General features: G+C 44.8%; 1 protein-coding gene across 2 annotated transcripts in view; it reads right to left on the bottom strand.

Moving 5' to 3' along the window:
• Window positions 1-5523: 5523 nt before the first annotated feature.
• LOC138287591 (uncharacterized) overlaps window positions 5524-21938 on the bottom strand; it is a 65809-nt gene continuing 49394 nt past the window's right edge. For both annotated transcript variants that reach the window (XM_069228157.1, XM_069228158.1), the window contains exon 3: window positions 5524-9697. In XM_069228157.1, coding sequence (XP_069084258.1) covers window positions 6891-8582 — 1692 coding nt within the window. In that variant the 5' untranslated portion in view covers window positions 8583-9697 and the 3' untranslated portion in view covers window positions 5524-6890. The remainder of the gene's footprint in view (window positions 9698-21938) is intronic.

The raw sequence follows: 21938 nt of genomic DNA, 5'->3' as shown, positions 1-21938 counted from the left end.
AAGCAATAGTCAGGTCATCAGTATCACTAAAGTAGATGCACATAACGTGAAAACATATCCATTTCTGCAGGTGTCATATAATATGACCCTCCCCTGCATAGGTCATCAGTAAGTCCTCCCTCCCTATGTGTGTACAGTAGAACATGGAATTCTAATTATCACTACACCACAAAAAGGTACAACCAATCACTCCCGGTCATCACCCACAACCTCCAATGATCACAAAAGCATAGCACATTTTGGAGAGATTCGGAGTCTTAGGTAACTATCGTGACCACCTCCTGCCCGGAGGTCACGGCACACCTGTGCTTCTTTTGCAGGAGGTACAGGGAGTGAAAACCAACCCTGTCAGTTTTGGCGACCCTCTTACACAGCGGGCGGTTTTTCATCTCCCGAGGGAACGAAGCCTCCATTGAGGTTCCGTCCCACCCCGCTACCATGAAAGAGCCCAGGATGCGAGGAAGCCCCAGTGAGCTTCCCAAGGTAATGTTTCCAAAACAAAAGGGGCAGCAGGGCCCTGGCTGACACCCAAGTGGCCCAGTTCACCTGCCTCAAAACAACAAGGACTCCACGATCCCCAGTAATTCTCCTGTGAGGGGAAAAGCAGAGAAAGGGAAGCCTGCACCTTCCAGGGTGATGGGGAGGCCTCTAGGGCTCCTTCCCCACGGCAGCAGCTCAACCAGCAGCCGCCTGAATCCTTGCAGCGTGACTGCTGACTCCTGGGGTCCTCTGCGGCCTCCTGGGGTCCTCAGCCGTCAGCAGATGGTGCAGGTGAAGCCCTCCAGGGCCTCCTGCACTTCCACCTGCCTCCTCGCTTAGGCGGCCTGGCCCAGACTGTCTTCCAGCGTCTCCGAGGGGAAGCAGGCTTTTTTCCTCCTGAGTCTCGGGCTGCGGCAGTGATGGGCTCCCAAAATGGATGCCTGCTTGTGCCTGCTTGTGCCCCCTGGGCACCAACGAGATTGTGCTTATCCACGCTGTTATGAGGGGCTCCTCGTGACTGCTCCTGTGATGGGGGAGCGGGGAGTCTCATATAAGGAGACACGGGGGAGCTTCCCAGCACCTGAGGGGGAGGGTACACTTAAGGACAGCACAGTCAAGCGCTCTTCACATGCTGGGTAGAGAAACACTTAGGGTACCAGTGGCAGTAGGCAGATAGGCCAGCACAAATCGGGAGATGCAGAGAGGTAGTTCCTCTTGTACTCCAGCAGTCAACAAGCCCGCAGTCCCAATGATGGTTCCTCCTGCTTGTATCTCAGTGCATGGGGCAACCAAAGTCAGTAGATTAGCTGGCAGCAGGGCACAGTACAGAATAGCAATCCAGATGAGTCCTTTGAGCCACCCAGCAGACACCAGGCAGCAGGGCAACAAAAGAAGAGCAGTCCAGCTGAGTCCTTTGTGTAGTCCAGCAGTCCCTCTGGCAGAGATTCAGTCCCTGGTCCAAAAGAGCTCTAAAAATAATTGGGCAAGCCCCTTCTACTTATACTCAAAAATACTTTTGTTCAAGGGGGTAACATCAAAGGAGTCCTTTCAAGTCAAGCAACAACACCCTGTCAACCCAGCCCTGTCTCCAGACATCAGTATGGGTTAATGAGTCCACTGTGTGAGGCAGGACACATCCTATTCACATGCAAGCCCTGGAAGACTACCAGTATGCAGATGCCTCTTGTGTCACACCCAACCCCTCCTGTATGATAGCTGTCTGGAAAGTATGCACCAAGTGGAGCTGTCATTCTGCCCCAGAGGTGGACTGGAGTCAGGCTGAAAAAGCACTAGAGTTATAAAAACAGAGAAATGCCCACTTTCTAAAAGTAAACAAACACAAATGATGGACGGAATGCGGAACCAATCAAACATTCACCCGGGCTCACTATGCCACTGGATTCAAGCTAGCCTAGCTGATGAAGGGTGATACCCTGAAGCCGGTCCCAGGATGCTTGTTTCTAGTACAGGGAGGACCTGGCCTGGCAGTTCGGGCTGGACTGTTCCCATGGGGAACAGGGTCAAGACTGATTTGCATATGGCTGGGTTTAAACTGGGGTGGCGTAGTGAGCAAAATAACTGATGGATTAAACCCAGATCTGTGACTGGGGGTGAATGTTTGATTGGTTCTGCATTCCGTCCATCATTTGTGTTTGTTTACTTTCTCAAAGTGTCATTTCTACAATGGCAATACAAAATCCACCTACACCAATAAACTACCATTCCAAACATACTAAACATGCCCACACTACTCCTCATTGATCAGAATTTACCACTTAGACATGTCAGGGCATTTCCAATACAATCCTATCAGAGAAGCAGCACTCACACTAGTGAGAAACGAAATAGCCAGTCACTACTAGGACATTTAGTACATAAAGACATATGTCGTACCTTTTACAAACACGGCACCCTGTACATAGGGCTAGCTAGGGCCTACCTTAGGGATGACTTAGGTGTAGCAAAAATTTAGTTTAGGCCTTGGTAAAGTTTGACTTGCCAAGTCAGTGTGGCAGTAAACTGCACATGCAAGCCCTGCAGTGGTAGGCCTGAGACATGATTGAAAGGTTACTTCTGTGGATGGTGCAATCTGCGCTGCAAGGCCAATAGTAGCTTTCAATTTACAGGCCCTGGGCATATGTTACACCACTTTACAAGGGACGTACAGGTAAATTAATTAAGCCAAAAAGGTGTAAGCCAAATATACCAAGTTGTAGGTCGGAGAGCACATGCACTTTAGCACTGATTAGCAATGGTAAAGTGCCCAGAGTCCTAAGGCCAACAAAAAGAGAGTCAGAAAAATAGGGGGAGAAAGGCAAAAAGTTTGGGGATAACCCTGCAGAAAGGACCATTTCCAATACAAGGGGATGCATCTCTTCTCCAGAATGGGTAATAAATGCAGAATGGTAACTTCGGTACTTGGAGGAGACCTCAGGGCGGATTGGGAAACTAATATTGGTAGGGAGATATATGACGGAGAGTGAAAAACATTCCTTGAATATGGACAGAAAGCGATATGAAATTATACAATTAAATATACCCAATGTAACTGTCTTCCCAAAATCTCTTTGGCTCCTAAGAAAATCAACAGGATAACATGTCCTAACACACTGGCCTATCCCAGATATAACAATGTGGACAAAGATTTTTTTCACAAGGTCTGGAACTGCCCAATGGTCACCGGGCTGAATAGAGAAATTTGCTCACACCGGAAATTTGCTCACACCAGAAAGTTGTCTATTGGGACTGTTCTCCTGTCTGGAACCAAAAATGTGTAACACTAACTTTGGTAAAACATAGTGTAGCAATGCCCTAGAGAGTGACACATCCACCTCTGTACAATAAGTGGAGGAAAGACATTTAACAGTGGACTAGAAACCAGAGTGTTGCTCTACACGGAGAAAAAAGAATGGGGCTGTGATGAAGACCACTATCGCAGTTACGGGATGAAGTCTTGGCTTTCTTTGAGGAAAATATGTGGAATAAGTAAAACTAAGTGAAGTGGTAATATTGTATAAATTGGAAAGGACCATCTACTCAGCTTTATGGTGCATGGTCATCACCCCACTCACAGGATAGTAACTAAGAGAGCAGTGGCTCCCTAGAAACATGATTGTTTTATATTTATGAGAAGCTGTAGAAAGCCACTTGGACAACACCCAACCACCAGGACGATATTGCAGAAATTAGCAAGACAATATTACAGAAGCATTCGAGCACGCAACCTGAACTGAGAGGTTAGCTGCTTGGAAGTTTACATCCTCTGTTTTGAATGAATATGGACACAGTTAGGCATAACTAGAGATTGATAAGCTTCCTAGAAATCGAAAACAATCTAAAGATTGAAAGTGATCAAGAACATAGTATTTCATATGTAACCTCGACACTGCTTGATACGATGTAGAAAATATTGCTGAAATGTTAAAAATTAATAAGAAGATTTATAAAAAAAACACAACCTATCAGAAAACTTTACTTTAGCCGTTCAGACTCCAGCTCCAAACAAACATTTATGCAAAGGTGAGGTGGCAAAATTGTGCCAGGCTTTGTAGTGATCTCAACTAACAGCTATTAAAGGTAGAAGGTCACTATAGAAAGGGGAAACCCAAGAGTTACATATTTAACTCTGAGCTCCAAATCCTTAAAATCGTGTTTTAGTGACAGATCCAGATCTCCTGCATGTGTTTCTTTATGTCCCTTACTCTGCTGTCCAGTTGGCACAAACCCAAAATAGCACACATTTCTGAAGACCTTTCAGTATAATTTCCTAGACAATAACTTAACCCTTTAATGTTACTAAAAAATAAACTAAGATATTGGCCCTGAGGCAAACATAATGTCGTTTAAGTAAAATGTGTATTGACGATGGAAACAGCCTGAGTTAAGTATGTTGATTACCTGAGAGTGAGGTGCACCAGTACTACCAGTTTGACTGCAAAAGTGATAGTAATTTTCTCTAGATGTTGTACGGATCCCAGCTCCAGACGCAGAACAGTGACTGGAGAGTCCACAACAGTAAATTACATATATATTAACGAAAGAGGTGAGTTCTTGTCATTGCTCGGAACTTTGTATGAGATTCAAAGGCTATTGAATGTGAAGGGAGGACATTCTAGAGCATAGGTACTCGCAAACATTTTCCCAGTGGCCAAAACGTTTGGTCTATGATGTGACTCAGGTCCGCACTGATACCAGCGATGTGGAGGTACGAGAGTTTAGGGGAAGCAAAAAATATACATCTAGTGGATGATTTGCACAATGTGAACCAAGAAAACCTGGAATTAATCATGGTTTTCCCACGTAACCAAACCGTGTGATCAGGGGCAATTGTTTTATTTCACTTTCTGTCTTTTTTATTCATTATCACAGATAAGAGGACCTTCATATACATGATTTCAGGATGTGCACTGTAAAAACCTTCTTATGTGTTTGCCCTAATAGTGTTTTTTATTCAACACCTGGAGGAATGTCATATTAACTGTATATGTGTTTTTGGATTTTAGAAACAAAGACCTGCTTTGGGAGTTGTTTGAAAGACATACAAAAGGCCGTCAAGGGGAAAGATGGACAACGGGTTGAGAAGTTTGTTGTTAGTCTGGGAAATCCCCAAATCCATTGTTGAGATCACCATAGAGACCTGATGAGCAGTTCTGCACTGTCTGCAAATTTGATCTAAATACCAGGAGATCTTTTAAAAGAATGGGGAAAATGTACAAACCACCTACACCATAGTCTTGAAGAAAGTGCCTGTGATCATAGCCTCCTCACCTGATCTCCAGGTAAAAAAGAGAGTAGCTTGGGTACTTGAATGAAAATGGTTAGGATGGTAATGTTTCAGAAGAGTTGCATAACTGGTCCAAACTGATCAATGCATTGAGGGGCAGGGAAGATGTATGGATGGGCAGTAGGAGAATTGATTTGGGTAAAGGGATGCACTGCCACGCCAGTGCCCTCACACCCTATTACCCAAAAGTGTGTTTCGATCCAATTTGAAAAAGAATAATTCAGGAGCTATTTTTTTTTAATTCAAACAAAGTTAACATCTTTAATTCAATCCATGTTCAATGCACAACAGAAAGTCAACACGCGATTCGGAAATAAAAGAAGATGCTTCTTCAGAAATTAATGTAATTCTTCAGAAAATGCACATGAACACCTACATTTCCAAATCAGCTCCTGGTTTGGTTTCTTTTTTGGACAAATCTTCAACTCACACTACATTTCCAGCCCCGATGGGTGCGTCGTTAGGACTTCAATGTGTGTTCTGCGTACCTTGACCACAGATCAGCTTCTCATTACTTTCTCTTCATGAGGGTGACTAGGGGTAAGGTGTTGTGTTATGAATGGGAGAAGGGTAAAAGTTGAATTCCAAAATACCCTGCCTCCTTACAAATTAATTCATTGCAAAGACACAAATTAATGTAACAGTCTACACCAGTGGTTCCCAACCTTTTGATTTCTGTGGACCCCCACTTTAGCATTAATGGAACCCAGGGACCCCCACTGAATCATCATGGGAATCTGGGGATCCCCATCTGAGTCATTACTGGAAGCTGGGGACCTAATTTGTCAATATTTGTTAATATTTTTTAATTTTCTAGGCTCTCGCGGACCCCCTGAGAAGGCTTCGCGGACCCCCAGGGGTCCCCGGACCACAGGTTGGGAACCACTGGTCTACACCTCAGGAGACTCCCTCTGAGCCAGTTACCAAAATCTGTTCTGCATGCCCCGAACAGACAACAGCTAAACATGAACCCACGCTGTGGAACGGGCTTCTTGATGGAATGCCTTCCGGGGTCTTACACAGGAAAGGGAAATACATCTTTTCCGCTCTTCTTCACCTCTTCAACCACAATGTGCCTAGAAGCGATTCGGTTTAAGGTGATACACTGCCCAAATCTAACCACTCACTCACCAAAGTAGCAACTCAGAGATCCCATTTCGAGCCACTGCTCAGTGACGAAAAGTCCCCCTCTTCTTTGGTCCATAACCATTAGATCATTCTATTCAACAATGTACCACCTTTTTGAATGGCAAGAGTTCCACAGTCTTTAGCTGGGGCACTTAAACCTCAAAGGTGGCACCCATCACAGTGCCCGCTGCCTCATGTCAAGAATAACTTCGTGGGAAGTCTTCAGTATGCCTTGTTTATTTTCGTTTCATATGTATACATCTATATACCTTACTGTGTGCTGTAGCAACTATTGGTGAGGGTGAATCATGCGAGCTGCATGTAAGACTGCGAACAGGACAGCATAAACAGTATACATTTCCCTCATTTATTCAATGTTTCCCCAACTCTTTCGTATCTTTAACTGAAATCTTCCCACATGTTCTTGAGTGGCAACTTAATCCAAGGCATTTTGCCTTTTTAATATATCTGTTATGGGGCCCAACATGTGCCTATGTCCTCACAGTGCCATCAGTGGTGAAGTGATCTTTCGATCATCGACCTCTAAATGCTTTATTACATCCAGGTCCTGGTCCCAAATATTCTGCTCAGTCTCTGTACCTGACAAGGTGACACTGCTGCAGGCTACTTTCTCTGGGTGTGTCCTCTCCTTACTACTCTTTTTCACAAACATATTTGTGTCATTGTCACAGACGCTATCACTTGCAGCTTTTCTTAGAAGTTTTTTGGAGTCTACTGTGCAACTGCGTCCCTTTTCCTTTGCAGAAAGTGTGAGCATTGCCAGTCCATTGTGCTGTGCACTATCATCCACATTATCCTTTCCGGGAGGAGTTGGGCTGGAGAATTTGTTGCATTTCTTGTTATTGGAGTTTGTGATCCTGCTTGATAAGAAAGAAGGCCATTTCTGAGAGTTTTCTGTGGTGATGTCTATATTGCCAAACCTTTCTGAACCTGTAAGTTTTTTACCGCTCTCAATATTAATGTCCATCTTGTGCCATGCTGTCTTGATGCCATTCTTACAATTCTCCTGGCTATCCTTGTCCGTGGCCCTTACTGACAGAGTCCGCTCTGCAAGCCCTTCGCAACCTTCCTGGGAGTCCTGCACCTTTCTAACTGATGGGGGGCTGAGCCTGATGTCTTGTCTCAAATCCCTTTGATTGATGTTCTCCACACTGCCTGCCTGAAGAGTGGAACCTGTGGGTGTTTCCGTATCTCCTACCGTGATGTCATTTACCACACCCTCTGCGAGAGGAGTAACTTCAGACTTTTCATACAAACTTTTACCATAAACATTCACTGTGTCTGCTAATGGAAGCATTGGCCTTGTCGGTCCACTCAAGCTCTGGGTCCTCCCTTTCACTGTACTCGTTGCTCTAGGCATAGCTGTTGTATGTGTGTGTAGGTCCTCGACACTGGTGATCATGCTTCCTGCATTTGGTTGCCTGTTCCTTGCTCCTGTCGTGCACGGCATGTTCTCCAGGGCTCCTTGTCTAGTATGAGTTGGAATACTCAGGCTGAGGCCTTCAAGAAACCTTCTGCTCAGGGCCTTCTCCATTACTTTCCTTTCCATCCACCGCCTTACTTCTCTTTCGGACATCTCTTCTTTCTGTTGTCTTTCTTTTGCCTTCTCTTTCTCTTTTTCTCTTTCCAGCCTCTTCTGCTTCCTCTGGGCAGTTCCCTCTCTCCTCAGCAGGATCTTCTTCTCCCTAAGCCACGCCCTCAGAGCCTCGTTGTCAGTGTTTTCCAGATGGTTCTCTGTGGTCATCTTCACCCACTCCTTGGGAGGTCTTTGGCTCTCTTGCTCAGGCTCGGTTCCCTTCTTAGATCTAGATTTCTTCAGATAGTGTCCAGAAATATTGACAGAGGGCACTGGGCAGCGCCTTAAGATGCGGAACCCGAATGGTTTCAGCACCGCCATGTATAGGCTGCCTTCCGCCTTGTCTGTGCTGCACTGCACGCCATCCTTGGCCTTATTTGTACATTTTCCTGCATTTCTGTTTTCAGTCGTGCACAGCTTTGTGCGACCACATTGGGAATTAGACTTTTCACTGCCAGAGCATCTGCTGCCCAGTTCAATGCTTCCACCAAGCGACGACAAACAGGGCTCTGCACACACCTTGTTTTTCCTGTGTCTGTGATTGCCTGGCAACAATTTAGTATTCTGGTTCAGGAAGACACGTTGTTTCTCCATGCTGTTTGTTTTTTGTAGTCTCAGTGTTATTTTACCTATTTGGTGTAGTTCCTCTGTATTATGGGTTGGTTCCTCTGTGCTATGATTCTTCGTATTTATGGTTTCTTTGTGTGTTGGCTCCCTCCCTTTCAGCTCTCTCGTGATATAGGTACTCTATGTTGTGTCTGTAGAGGTTCCTATGTGTTGTGGGTAAGGTTCCTTTGGAGTTGTCTGTAACTCTTACTTATGGTGCCAGTGTGTTGGGATCCTGTGTTATGTGGTTTCTCTCTTATGGTTTTTCGGTATCCTGCCAGTGCTGTGGTCCTCTGACTCTGTGGTTCCTCCGTGCTCTGGTGCAAGAGTCTCTCTGAGTTATGCCTCCTTTATGCTGTGGTCCCCCTGTGTTATGTGCTTGTTTTCCATTGTGACTCATCAGTATAATAGAATAGTAGTTCTCTGTGTTATGGCTTTTCTTTGTTGATTCGTCTTTCTTTGTTTCTGTGAAATGCTTCTTCCGTGCAATGTGATTCCTCTGTATTATAGCTTATCTGTATTGTTGTTTATGTCTGCAGTGTTCCAGTGGGTTATAGGTTCCTCTGTTAGTGCTCCCTATGATAGGAACCCTTTGTGTTATGGTTTCTCTGTTATGACTCCTTTGTTTCATGGACATCTGTACTTTGATTTCTGTGTGGCAAGGCTTCTCTGGGGTTTGGCGCCTAAACTGTATATTGCCCCTGAATGCTGGCCCCTCTCTTCAATGGTTCCTCTGTGCTATGGTTCTTATGTGTTATGATTTCTAAGTCCTGTGGTCCCTCTACACAGTGGCTCCTCTGCAGTATAGGACCATTTGTTATGGTTTCTCCGTGTTTTCTCTCTGTGTATACAAGACTCCCCCTCCTCATGGTGCGGGCTTGTAGGAGGCCTCCATGGTTTCCTTGATGGAATCTCTCTGTTCCTATTCAAAGGTCCAGGGGTTCTCTTGTGTGTGAAGCCTCTACTGAAGTTCCTCTTTCGCTTGTGCTAAAGACTGAATCTCCACACTTAGTCACATTTCTTCTTCTGGTAACATTAGGAATTAGGCAGTTCTTTTCCATCGATTTCTTTGGAATAAAATCTGCTGCTCTGGTTTCTTTACCCTGTGAAGAAAGCAAACAACAAAAGCATGTGTTATTATGAGGTCCAGTCTGTCTGTGCAGTGCACGTGGGCCTGCCTTCTTCAACTCTTTGTAAACACAGTCCTCCACCAGAAGGACTCCATTGTAAGACACGAACAGTCAAGGTAAAGGAATGTGCATTATTTTTCTGAACAGGAGGAGACACTTCTGCCCAACACTTCCAGAAGTCTACAAGAGCTTCCTGAAGGTCCTTATTTATACAGTGACCACAAGGATCAGAAAAGCCTTAGGTGGACCAACCTCCATTTCCAGCAAACTGGACTGACAACTTACATTAACTTACAAAACGAACTTTTGGGCCTCATTATGACAGCCCTCATACTATTTACGGTAATTCACCCTGGAGTTACCAATACCACTAGGGGTACCACTAGCTCCAGGGTGAGGAGCAAGGTGTAATTACCACCTAATTGAAGGTGGGACCCTAAGTCCCTTAGAAAATAGGAATTATCATTGGAATCGATAATTCTCATCCCAGCTCCTTTAGTCTTCACTGGAGACTCCATCTGGTTTCTGCTTGTGGGATCTCAGCGTGAAAGACACAGATATGCGGATCTTGTTAATTCCGATGGGGGTCGTAGATGATGTCATTGGCCCCATTCGGACTTCAGAAAAGCCACTCATAATGAGGGAGAAATTGTAGCATTGCTGTGAAACAGTACAGTTCTTTTTCCTTAAATATGGAAATGTGAAAAAAGGGCAGTCGCTCCTTTCAAACAGTGCTTTAAATGGAAAAATAGAAGTGCAGGTACTCTCTATTAGAGTACCTGCTTGTTTCTGAGAAGTGCCGGTACTATCCAATTAAAAGTATTACGTTTTTCTTGAGATATGCCGGTACTCTCCCTCTCAAAATAAAAAAGTGCCGGTACTCAGTACCGGAGAGTACCGGCCCATTTAAAGCACTGCTTTCAAACCATCTAAAAACATTACACAAAATGCTTGACATTTACTTTCACCCAATTCTGTTTCCTGCTTGTGTTTTCACAGACACTGCGCTGTACCTTAACAGCAGTTGAACAACTTATTAACTGCTGGTTTCCTTTTAGGACAGATTATCCCTACACAAATCCCCTATTTTACTTTGACACACTGTAGGGGTGAAGTCTTTTATGGAAATAAGAACAGAACAAGCATTTGTAATGCAATGGGTCTCGCGTTTGCTCGAGTCAGAGCTATTAGCGTTGTAAACTCCTAACTGGAATTTTTCTTGCCACATAAACTGAAAATGAAAAGTAAAACAGTTTCACGTAAGGGAGCAGTGAAACGTATCAGCAAAAGTGCAATTATCCATGTAACCGGCAAAAGTGCAATTATCCATGTAACAGGGTCAATATCATGCAAAGTGCTCGCAACTGCCCAGCGAGATGCCGCTGCCTACGAAATAAAGAGAAAAAGTAGTCCAGAAACCATACAGAAAACATGGAGCCTCGTATGTTTTCAGTAGTTGTCCGGTGCGCTCGAGGAGGGCTAGATACCGGGAAAGGCATGATGTATGCATGCCTTTCACTAATGAAATCAAGCGAATTTTAAAAGGTAATCCCACAAACCAATCAAACCGATGGGCGTGACATGGTTACATGCCCATAGAGAGATTACAACAGGGATAGAGCGCTTTGCGCGCTTGACCCTAAAATTAACAAATTCAATACATTGTGGAATGAAGTACAGATTTGGGTGATGGCGAAATGCTGCACTTAGCAATCAGAAATGGCCTTATGTGTTATGTTGGCGCTCAGTAAGTAAAATGATTTACAGCATGAGGTCCGCACTCCAGAAACGAGAAACATGATCGTTTATTTATTAGATTTTTTTGCATAGTGCTACATAGTCGTCTGAAAGAGCTAGATGCTGGATCTGTCAAGAGGATTTAGATCTGATGTATTTTACCTAAAACAGGATGCAGATCCCTCAGTCACTAGGTGGCGTGCGTCACCATTGGGGTTACGCTTGGCGCCAGCACAAGTTGCTAGGCTGGCTCTTGCTTGTGAGTGATTGTGGATATATGCGTCCTAAACAGGTCACTAATTATTAAAACTGTATTAGCGAGCCATCAATTATTTTCATTTCTCTATACCCACCCACACAAATTATGGGGTAATTAGTTAGGAAACCTCCTATACTAGTGATCAACATGTTTCTGCCCCACCTATCTTAGCTTTAAGGTCAAGGCGCATTCTTCAGGACTGATGGGACCTTACTATCCGGTTTCTCACAATATCCCTATAATGTGTATAATGTCATATGGTAGTAGTCAAGGGTCAAACTGTATGCAAGGATGTTACAAGATTTATCTGTTTTAGGAAAAAGACCTAGACTAGTAACTCCTATTGTCTTAGGGGACAAGAGGAAGTAGACTGCGACACTCACTGGGATAGCAAGCAGTCACTAATTGTTGGCAAGCCTGTATTTTTTCCTTTTGCCATTCCTGGGAGTCTCATCGCCAATCAGTTTTGACAGCTTCCAAGTAAGAAACAGAGGTATGAAGCTGATCTGGTTCTGTGTATTCATGGAATGTTTGCATGTAGGAGTTCTGCAGAGCAAAGGTTTCTAGGTGGTTGGTGGAAGGAGACGCAACTGGTCAGGTAGGTGTGGCCTAAGTTGTGTAGTACCTTGGATGTGTTTGTAAGGAGTCTGAAATGAGCCTGTTTGTGTATTGGGAGCCAGTGGAGCTCCATGAGGTGTGGTGTGATATCAGTCCTGTGTGGAAGTTTAAGAATGAATCTGGCTGCAGAATTCTGGATGGTTTGCGGTCTTCTGGTGAGTTGCTGGGTGATCCCAGTCTAGAGAGTGTTTCTGTAGTCAAACTAGCTGATGACTAGGGCATGAGTGGTGAGTTTGAGTTTGAAGATCTTGCTCAGGATCTCAAGGGTGTGGAAGGAGAATGCAGTGAAGGCATTGACTTGCTGTTGATGATGATTCGAGATTCCTGGTATGTATGAGGGCCTGAGTTCAACCACCACCAATTGGAGTTTCATTGTGAGGTGTTCTTGCCAAAGATCATTACTTATGTTTTGAGCTTGGGGAAGTTGGCTTTCAGCCAGTTGGCAACTTGCATGTGGTGAACTTGTTGCTTGTGTGGGGGGCCTTGTCTGAGAGGGAAAGTATTTGCTGAAATTCGTCAGCATAGGAGACGAATGTTGATGTCATGTGTGCAGATGATGTTGGCCACTGGGGTCATGTATACATTGAAGAAGGTGGGACTGAGCGATGACTTGTAGATGAGTTTGCGATCTTTCAAGATATAAGGTGCCAGGCTGACAGCTTATATTGTATCCATTAATGAACAGATCTAATGGACAGCGGGTCCTTAGATGCATGGTAGGGGCAACAGTGAGATGGGGCAAAGTGGATGGCCTTCATGGTGATTGTGTGTTCATTAGTGGTGACGGTGGGCCACAAGGTCATGGATCGTTCTTCGGCAGTAATGGGAAGTTGAGATATGACGAGGTACAGTTGAGGGTCAAAGTTGCTGTATATGGAGGTTATTTTGTAGCAGAAGAATTCTGAGAGCTTGACGCAAAGGTCTTGCAAAGGTGTGATGTTGCTGAAGTGGCAGGAGATGTGGTGAAGTCTTTGATGATGGTGAAGACTTCCTTGCTGCTGTTTGTATGGGCCCGATGCGTTCTGCAAGAGCTGTGCACTTGGTGTTCCATATCTGCTGGCAGTAGCGTCTTAGGGCAGATTTGAACATGTCTTTATTTGTGGTGTCTTGACTTGTTCTCCATTTGCACTCCAGTTGTTTGCAGTAGCATTTTGTCAGCCTGTGCTCCTCTGTGTACCCCTTGCATGAGGTCTGGCTCTTTCTGTTGGGTTGTGTTTGAGGGGAGCTAGAGTGTTGATGCATGAAAGGATCCAGCTTTTGAGGTTCTTGATTTCTGTTGGTAAGTGGTGTGCTCCAGCTGGTGTGCGGAGAGGCCTGGTCCTCTTCTCTGATACTTTTTCAGCTGTGGGGCAAATTCGGTGGTGGTAGATCTGTGGTAGTATGGGATGGGTAGGCTGAAACTGTGGACGATGTGGTCTATCCAGGTCATAGATGTTGGCTTGTAGAACACGATGTTGCTGGTTGAGGAGACAATAGGGTCGAATAGGTGTATGTCAGTGTGGGTGGGTTTGGTAATGTGCTGGGTGAGGCCGAGGTTTATGAGGTTCTCTGAAGGGACAGTACCGATTAGGTCATTAAGGTCTTCTAGATGAAAGCTAAGGTCTCAGAAGAGGATGAAAGCCATAGTGGTGATGATGTGGGGTGCAATGAAGTCCATGATTTTGCTGGGGAAATAGTTGTGGGGTCCTGGTAGTCTGTATAAGAGGGGTCCAACCAGAGAGAAGTTGCCTATGATGCATATCTTGAATGTTTGATGTCACATGTAGCATATGCCTCAAACACGTTGGTATACATAAGCTACTCTATCTCGCACTCCTCTTTCCTCCAGTCCATGTTTAAAAGTAATTAAATCTGAAGGTGATCCATTCCCCTTCCCATCCTGGAAAGGGGTTTATGCCAGCCCTTTCCAGGAGTTATAGCCCAACACTTTTAGGGTGGAAAGGAGGATGAGAGGGGTTTGTGAATGGTGACAAATGTCCAAGGGCAACCACACCTTGAATAACCTCTTGAGTGGGATTTACGTTTGTGGCAAACTCTGCATTTGTAGGAGAGATCTCTGCACATGTAAATGGGTTTATGCCTGCTAGGAATCCCTTTGTGAACTCCTGGCAGGCATTAATAAGGTACATTTTATCATATATTTGCATTTATGACCACATTTACCCTTGTGAACAGGGCCCATTGTCTTGAATTATTTGGTTGGAAGCCTTTGGTTTCCAGTGGTTCACTTAACAAAGGTGATCTCAGGTTTCCATTGTATGGGTAAATATGGAGTACACCAGTATCACTCTTCTTGGCTTGCAGACACTGAAAAAACATATTCATTGTGGAAAGAAGATTCGTCCCAACTTCTAGAACCTGATGGAAATGAGGGTTGGGGTGCTGATCGCTTCAGTATAGCTTGAAAGCACAAATAAAACATTTGTTACTAGGAGACTGTCGCATTAAACATGTGTCAAAGATACTCAGAATCAAGATGACTGGCACCACAAGATACAATAGGAAGGGCAGTCCCTATTTAAAAACTTATTTTAAGGACAGTCAAGGTCTTTCAGCCATCATCTCTGTGACTACTTGAGGACAGTCAGGAAAAGCACACCACCAGTCTCCTGGCAAGCGTAAACTATTTCAGCAGAAAGGCAAAAATCATTTTGTAGGATAAAGGGCCTTACTAAGTTTAGATGAGCAGGAGGAGAGCTGTACACTGGAGTTCTCCCAACCAACCAAACCCATTGTTTCCTTGCTCTTTTAGAAGTCGGGAAACTGCTGGGTTATTGCTGACAGAGCCTCTTCTGGTAGTAACCCCTGACCCAGCGATCCATCTGCCACATGAATGCTGGGATATAGTGATGGCTGCCCTGCAGCATAGCGGGTGAGACAGCTGTCACTCATTTTCCCTGCACTTGTCCACTATCCAAGGCATGGTGGAAACTGGCAAGGAAAATGTTGATAGATCACACACCCAAGTAAAGCTCAATACGCATTGGGGCCATTTCGTTTTAGTTCAGAAAAAACAAAAACAAACTCCCACTTTGAAGGTTTATTATTTCTGAACAGAGATTGCTCGCTGAGTGGATGCTTTAAATATAGCCCGTGTTCAGCAAACGTCAATGTTATGAAGGAACCTACGATAGCGTCAACTTTCTTCAGACAGAGAAATCACCTCCATGCAGGCGGGGATCTCTGAATACGGCATGAAGCCCTCCACCAGGGTGGTGAATGCTGTCCCCCTGGCAGGATGGTAGGAGATTGTCACGGTCTAAATAAGACCAAAAGTTAGGATAAAGCAAGACCTTTTCTTACGTACCCTGTAACCCTGAAATACTTAAGTAAAATTCAGTGTTTATATGCAGCACAGCCTAGTAATCATGCTCACTAGAGCAACATATGCTCATTGGAAAATAACTAGTGGGCATCTTTGGGTCCGCAAACTATTCACAAGTCTTTTATTAATATTAAATGATTACTTTCACAACCAACAACAGGTAAGCTATCAACATCACCATCTTGAGGTGCAACAGTCTACACTGCACAAAATGTGAGCCAAGGGTACCACACTCAGTCACACTGCATCTCCAACCTTAAGCAAACAAACTATATCTTCTTTATTCCCTAATCCTTCCATTCAATGAGGCACGGCGCTAAGAGTGCTAAACCATAGACCGTTTCACCAAAAGACTTTCTCAGTGTGTCAGTGAATCATGAGTAACCCCTTCAGTAGTAATTTGTTTTCCAAAAATACACTTCTTGTTATATAGGGCAGCACCTTTTTCCCCACAGATGCTATTTAGACACACAGCAACACTGAAATCCCTCACTATGGACCTGTTATGCGAAAAGGCAGGTCGAAATCCTGCACTGACCTTGTGCGAGCTACCTTTTATTTTTTAGATGCAACCTATGTACTAATACCTCACAATGCAAAATGTCCAATAGTAGGGGTCGCAAAATGACCTGTCTTGAGTATGAATGTTAATTGGGAAGGACCTTATTAGCAATCCCCTTGATTCACTACTAACTTAGGAATGACATTTAAGAAACAACAGACCATTACCCTGAATTTGAATCCTGTAGCAGGATTTTTTTAAGGTGCTGCTTTAAGATTTAAGAATACAAATATTTGCCATTTAGGAAGAGATCAGGGGAGCATGCAGTGGTATTTATACATAAGATAAGGCAACTGTGGTGCAAATGTTGCACATTCCTATTATTAAAGCATTTATGGTACAAACAACGGTGGTGGTCAAACCACTATTGAGACATCTGTCACCATGATGTGTGTCAACTACATCCACGATGAATCGTTGATCATAGCCTAAACTGCATGTTTATAACTAAATAGCGGAGCACTCCTACTGTAAAAATCCTAATCACTTTGAGTATTAAGGGCCAGATGTACCAAAGGATTTTACCCATTCTGTGTCTATGGGAAAAAGCTTTCGTACATATGGCCCTAAGCCTCTTATTTGTGTGCTAATATAACCAATAACATATGATACATTGTTATACCAGTGCACAATATTAAGACAGAAAATAAATCAATCAAGATTCCGTATGGCACAACAGATGGTGTTTTCCAGTACAGCCTAGAAATCACTATAAATGTTACAATGATGATGTTTTGTAAATGATTCACCTAAGGTTGTATGATGGAACCACGAAGGCTTTTTTAACACATGCTCTTACAAAGTAGTTTAAACAACAAATTAGTCTTTACTAAGCATTCCTGAACCACGCACATCTTTACAACTCCTGCTTTAGGGGTGCTGGACTTTAGAATAGTTTAATTTACTATTCCAACTTCAGTCTGCACTACAGTAGGGAAGGTGTTGGACTTAAAATCCAACACCAGTCCAACAACGCATTTGCTGTTGAGACTGAGTTGCTAAGGAACTGCATGGTTCCCATTGTGCAGGAGAGGCTGTTTCCCTTCACCTAAACAGTCAATACAGATGTTACAATGATGTTTTTTTCACAGATGATTCAGCCAACATGTTTCATCCAAACGTAAGACTTTTTCAAGGCTGCTATTGTGTTAAAAGGGTATAATCCGTAGGAAACTACTGTCGTGAGGAAGCTTAATACATTCAAAACTGAAAAGTAGTAAAGACAATTAGAGCACAGAAAGCATCCAGAAGGTCAATTGAAGTGCTAATAAAAAAAAGGAAAAAGAAAAAGAAAAAAGCTGGTATAGAAGTATACCTGTAGTGGTTGAACGTAGTCTTATAATGTTACCCATACGTAAGGGGATTGACTTCATTGCTCTGTATTTGATACTAATTGCTTGGATTTTCTATACATATTATAATTTTGACCAGGTTGGTGAGTGGTGTTTTTTAAGCATTAATTTCATAACCAGTTTACAGTCTAGGTATTGCTAACTTTTATTTACTAAGACCTACTAGGATTATATATGGTGACTGTTGACCATAGATTTTTCTTTGTGAAGAATCCTTAGACATTTTGCCCAAGTGGTGACATTATAAGACTACGTTCAACTGGTTGGGACAATTTGTTGTTCTGGTTTTCCTTTAACTTTTTTCCTACTGGCGCACGTACTCATACTCTTTGGGTATACTGCACTCCTTGTGGAATTACTATTTTGAACACAATTGTTCATGTTATTTTCATTTGTTCTCTCATCTCTTCTCATTTTGCTGACTTCCACTATAATGTGCATGTTGCCACAGTGACGGACCATGATCTATTCATTAGATCACACACTTCTTTCAGGACTTTATGACAAGATTGCTTGGACCACTTTTTAGACTGCGGTTACAATGTGGTTTTCCCTGTCTATGTCCTTTTTGTTGTATTCCATTTTGTACCTATTGCATCATTATGTACTTTTCAGCCTTTAAAAGTCACAATGTGTGACGAAACACGTGTTGGCTGCCGTTGTTTTTGAACATGGAAAGAACGGATACGCTTATGTGCCAATTAAGGAACTGAACCTGACTTGAATTTTTACAAAGTGCTCAGTGTATGTGACAAGGAGGGTTTCTCCATCCCTAGACGTATAGTGCTAATGGAAACATGAAACGAGAGCCAAGATGTTCATTATTTGATTTTAAGGTTATATACACTTTTCAATTTGTTTAACATAGTAATAACTTATAATACTTAATGCAATACATAAACCTATATTGTCTAAATATTTATATGGTCCAAGAAATGTTCAACAACGGAATGAATAATCACAAATGTCGCAATGCACACAACACCCAGCTGTTATTGAGCCCAAAGGCATCCAAGTTTTTAAAAGACAAATTTACAGTAACAGCCATAGTTTTTGTTACTCATACAATGCTTCAAGATAACAAATTTGAGGTGACATATTTGGACCAAAATAGATAAATCCTTAGTTCATTATTATCGAAAAAAGACAAACAGTTTCATGCCATAATCTTGGACAAGCAACTAACACACTAGGGGACAGATTTATGGAAAGTGGTGCTGCACCAAGTGCAGCACCACTTTCCCTGCACCCCTTAGCACCCCCCTACCGCCACCATGTGCGCGCCGTATTTAGACTATGGCACACCATGGTGCAGGGTAGGGGGCAATAGCGTCATCTTTCATGACGCTATTGATGTACTCTGCAGGAGTAGCACCAAAATATTGGCACCACTCCTGCAGAGTACATAGGGCCCCATTCTAAAGAATTGAAGGCCCCTTTTAAGGCTGCACTTCAGCAGGCGTTAAAGGTGCCGTAAAAAATGGTGTAAAGAAATCTAGATTTCCTTACACCATTTTTTTGGCTCCCCTAACGGGGGAACGCCTCCTTTGCATACATTATGCCTGGCGCAGGCATAATGTAGCGCAAAGGGTTACAGGGTGGCGCAATGCACGTAAATACTGTAAATACGACACAGGGATTTTGGCCTTGTTGAGCCACAGTAATGTCAGAATAAATGACGTTAATGTGGCGCAAGGTGGCGCTAGAGGCCTATCAATAAGCCCCTATTTCTGTTCATTCTATGTGTATTCATAACTAAAATAGTTTACTTCTTTTCCAGGGACATATTGTTTATAATTATCCACAGTTGTCAGAATTCGAGTAGATACAGTAATAAAGTGTTTTATTGAACAACTTATTATAGAAAATTATACATCTCATTGTCTTGGTTCATCCCAAATTCCATTGCTCTTAAATTTATGATCTACTATGCCTCGTTCTTTCTTAACTCAGACATATGATACCACCCCCTCAGGTTAGCTTTGGTCTGACTAATCCCCAGAAACTTAATATTTGGGGTCTCTGATGTTGCGTGACCCTTGCGAACATGCCTCCCTAATAAAAAAGTTGAACTATTATTTCTTAATGATCACATGTGTTCTTGCATGCTTTCCTTTAAGGGTGTACTTCCTACATAAATGGCCCCAGGCGAAAATCAGCAAATAAACAACAAATTTTGTGTTACAGTTTATGAATCTCTCAATCATATATATTCCCCACCCATTAAAACTGTAACTGTATGATTTATGCATCGCAAGACTACACATACTGCAGGAGCTACATTTGAAAAAACCTTTTGGTCTAGTGGTTAACCATGCATTAATTTCCACAGTGATAGGTGGCAACTAACTGCTACCTGCTATGACCCTCATGGCGTTACCTCTTTTGTGGACCATCTTAGGTTTTGATGGAACAATACGCATCAGTGTTTTAGCCATACAAAGGATGTGCCAATACTTCAATAAGATCTTGTATATATGGGGCGTGGCTTCGGGCGTCAAGATGGCGGTCGCACTCTGAGAGTGCTCTGGACCCCTCCGTCATCCGCCCGAGATTACCACGACTTAGCGACCTAATGGTGCCGTGCCGACCATCCCTGCGATCTCCCCGTCCCGTTGGGGTCCTGATGTGGTGAGTGGTGGCGAAGCAGAGCCCCATTCACGCGACGCGGCCGGAGTAAGAAAATGGCCGTCGGAGCCGGAACCTCCCGGGAGAGCTGACTCGGAGCTGCCTGCTCCTTGACGCAACTGCCCTGGACCGGGGGTGCAGCGGTGGCCGGGAGGGAGCCGGCGCTGGGCCCTGGAGCGTGGGCCCTGGTGGATTGAAGGGACGGCGCTGCCCCGAGCTGCAAACGGGGCTCCCGGTGTCCCGGGCTGCGCCGCGCGGCTGCCTGGCGGCGCCAGCTGCCGGAGCTGCGGCGTCCGAGCCGCTTTGACGACTTGATCTCCGCCGGATCCGCCCGGGCGGCGAAGGAGCCGCGATGGGAGCGCCCCCTGCGGTGGGGGCCCCCCGGGCTCCCAAGTGAGGTGAGCAGTGTGCGGCAAGCCGCAAGGGCGATAGTGGAGCTGGGACCCGGGCTCCGGGACGCTCCAAGAGGGAGACCCCCTGGGACCTGCCTGAGCAGAGACAGACACAACGTCCTTGTGACAAGGCCCCCCTGGCCCCCTGATTGAAGAAAACTCCGGTGCCTAAGGGTCCACAGTGGGCCACAGGTGGGGCCTACTGCAGAGTGCCTTAGGGGTGTTGGTCGAGCCGAACAGCAAGATCAAAATCCTTGGGCCCCATCGGATTGCGCGGTCGCAGCGCAATTAACGCATACCCATCAACAACAGCCGTGGGACCAGCAGCCAGGTGGAGCAGTGGCGGACCTACTACCGGGGCGCCGCGCCCTTAACTCACGCCTCAACGAACCTGAGCCGGTGGCCACTTGACGTGGCCCCTGGCACATCGGGGTAGGCCCCCAGGGTCCCCCCCGCTGCACCGACGACTCGGCTTTCCCAAGGGGAGGAGTGGACTTGCGTCCTTTGCGTTCCAAATAAAAGACCGCGTCCACACAAACCTGCCCGCCACAAAAAAGCCCTGCTGAGACGCGACTTGGAACACCCCAAGAAGTTATAAAACTGACCCCTGTCTCTTACGCCAAAATGGGGAAAGACAAGGCAAACAAACAGCCCCCGGCCTCCCAGCAAAAGATCGACCAGTTCACGACGCCGGCGGGTTCCCGGGGAGGAGGAGACACGGCTGGTGGAGGTCCCGCACCGGATGGAGTGAATGCCATCCTCCATGCAATCCAATCATCGCAAGTAGCCGTAGAGACCAAAATCGGGGAAGTGCGAGAGGACATGGGCCTTATTCGTCAGGACCTCAGAAATGCGGTGAGTCGAATCACCGATGTGGAAGCCCGCGTCTCCCAGACTGAAGACGAATTTTCCGATCTCAGAACCAGGGTAGCCCAGTTACAAACTCGAACTAGTGAGCTGCACCGCCGCGCAGAGGATGCGGAAAACCGATCAAGGCGCAACAACCTGCGCTTTGTGGGATTTCCTGAGGGCGTGGAGGAAGATAAGGCCTCCGAATTTCTGGAGCAGTGGATTAAGACCTGGATGCCGGATCAAATTCTTTCACCTTGGTTCGCAGTTGAAAGCTCATACAGGGCCCTTGCCCCGCGGCCCCCTCCGGGCGGCCCTAAACGTCCGATGATTGCACGCTTCTTTAACTTTAAAGACCGAGACAATATCCTTAAAGAAGCCAGACGCACCGAAGACCTCCAATGGGAGAATCATAAAATCCTGATCTTCCCAGACTACACCTGTGAAGTTCAGACCCGTCGCCGATCGTATGAGCAGGTAAAGCAAAAGCTC

This window comes from Pleurodeles waltl, chromosome 4_1 (genome assembly GCF_031143425.1).
Source record: "Pleurodeles waltl isolate 20211129_DDA chromosome 4_1, aPleWal1.hap1.20221129, whole genome shotgun sequence".
Taxonomy (NCBI): Eukaryota; Metazoa; Chordata; class Amphibia; order Caudata; family Salamandridae; genus Pleurodeles; species Pleurodeles waltl.
The sequence above is the reverse complement of the archived record's forward strand: the minus strand, read 5'-3'. Positions and strand labels throughout refer to the sequence as shown.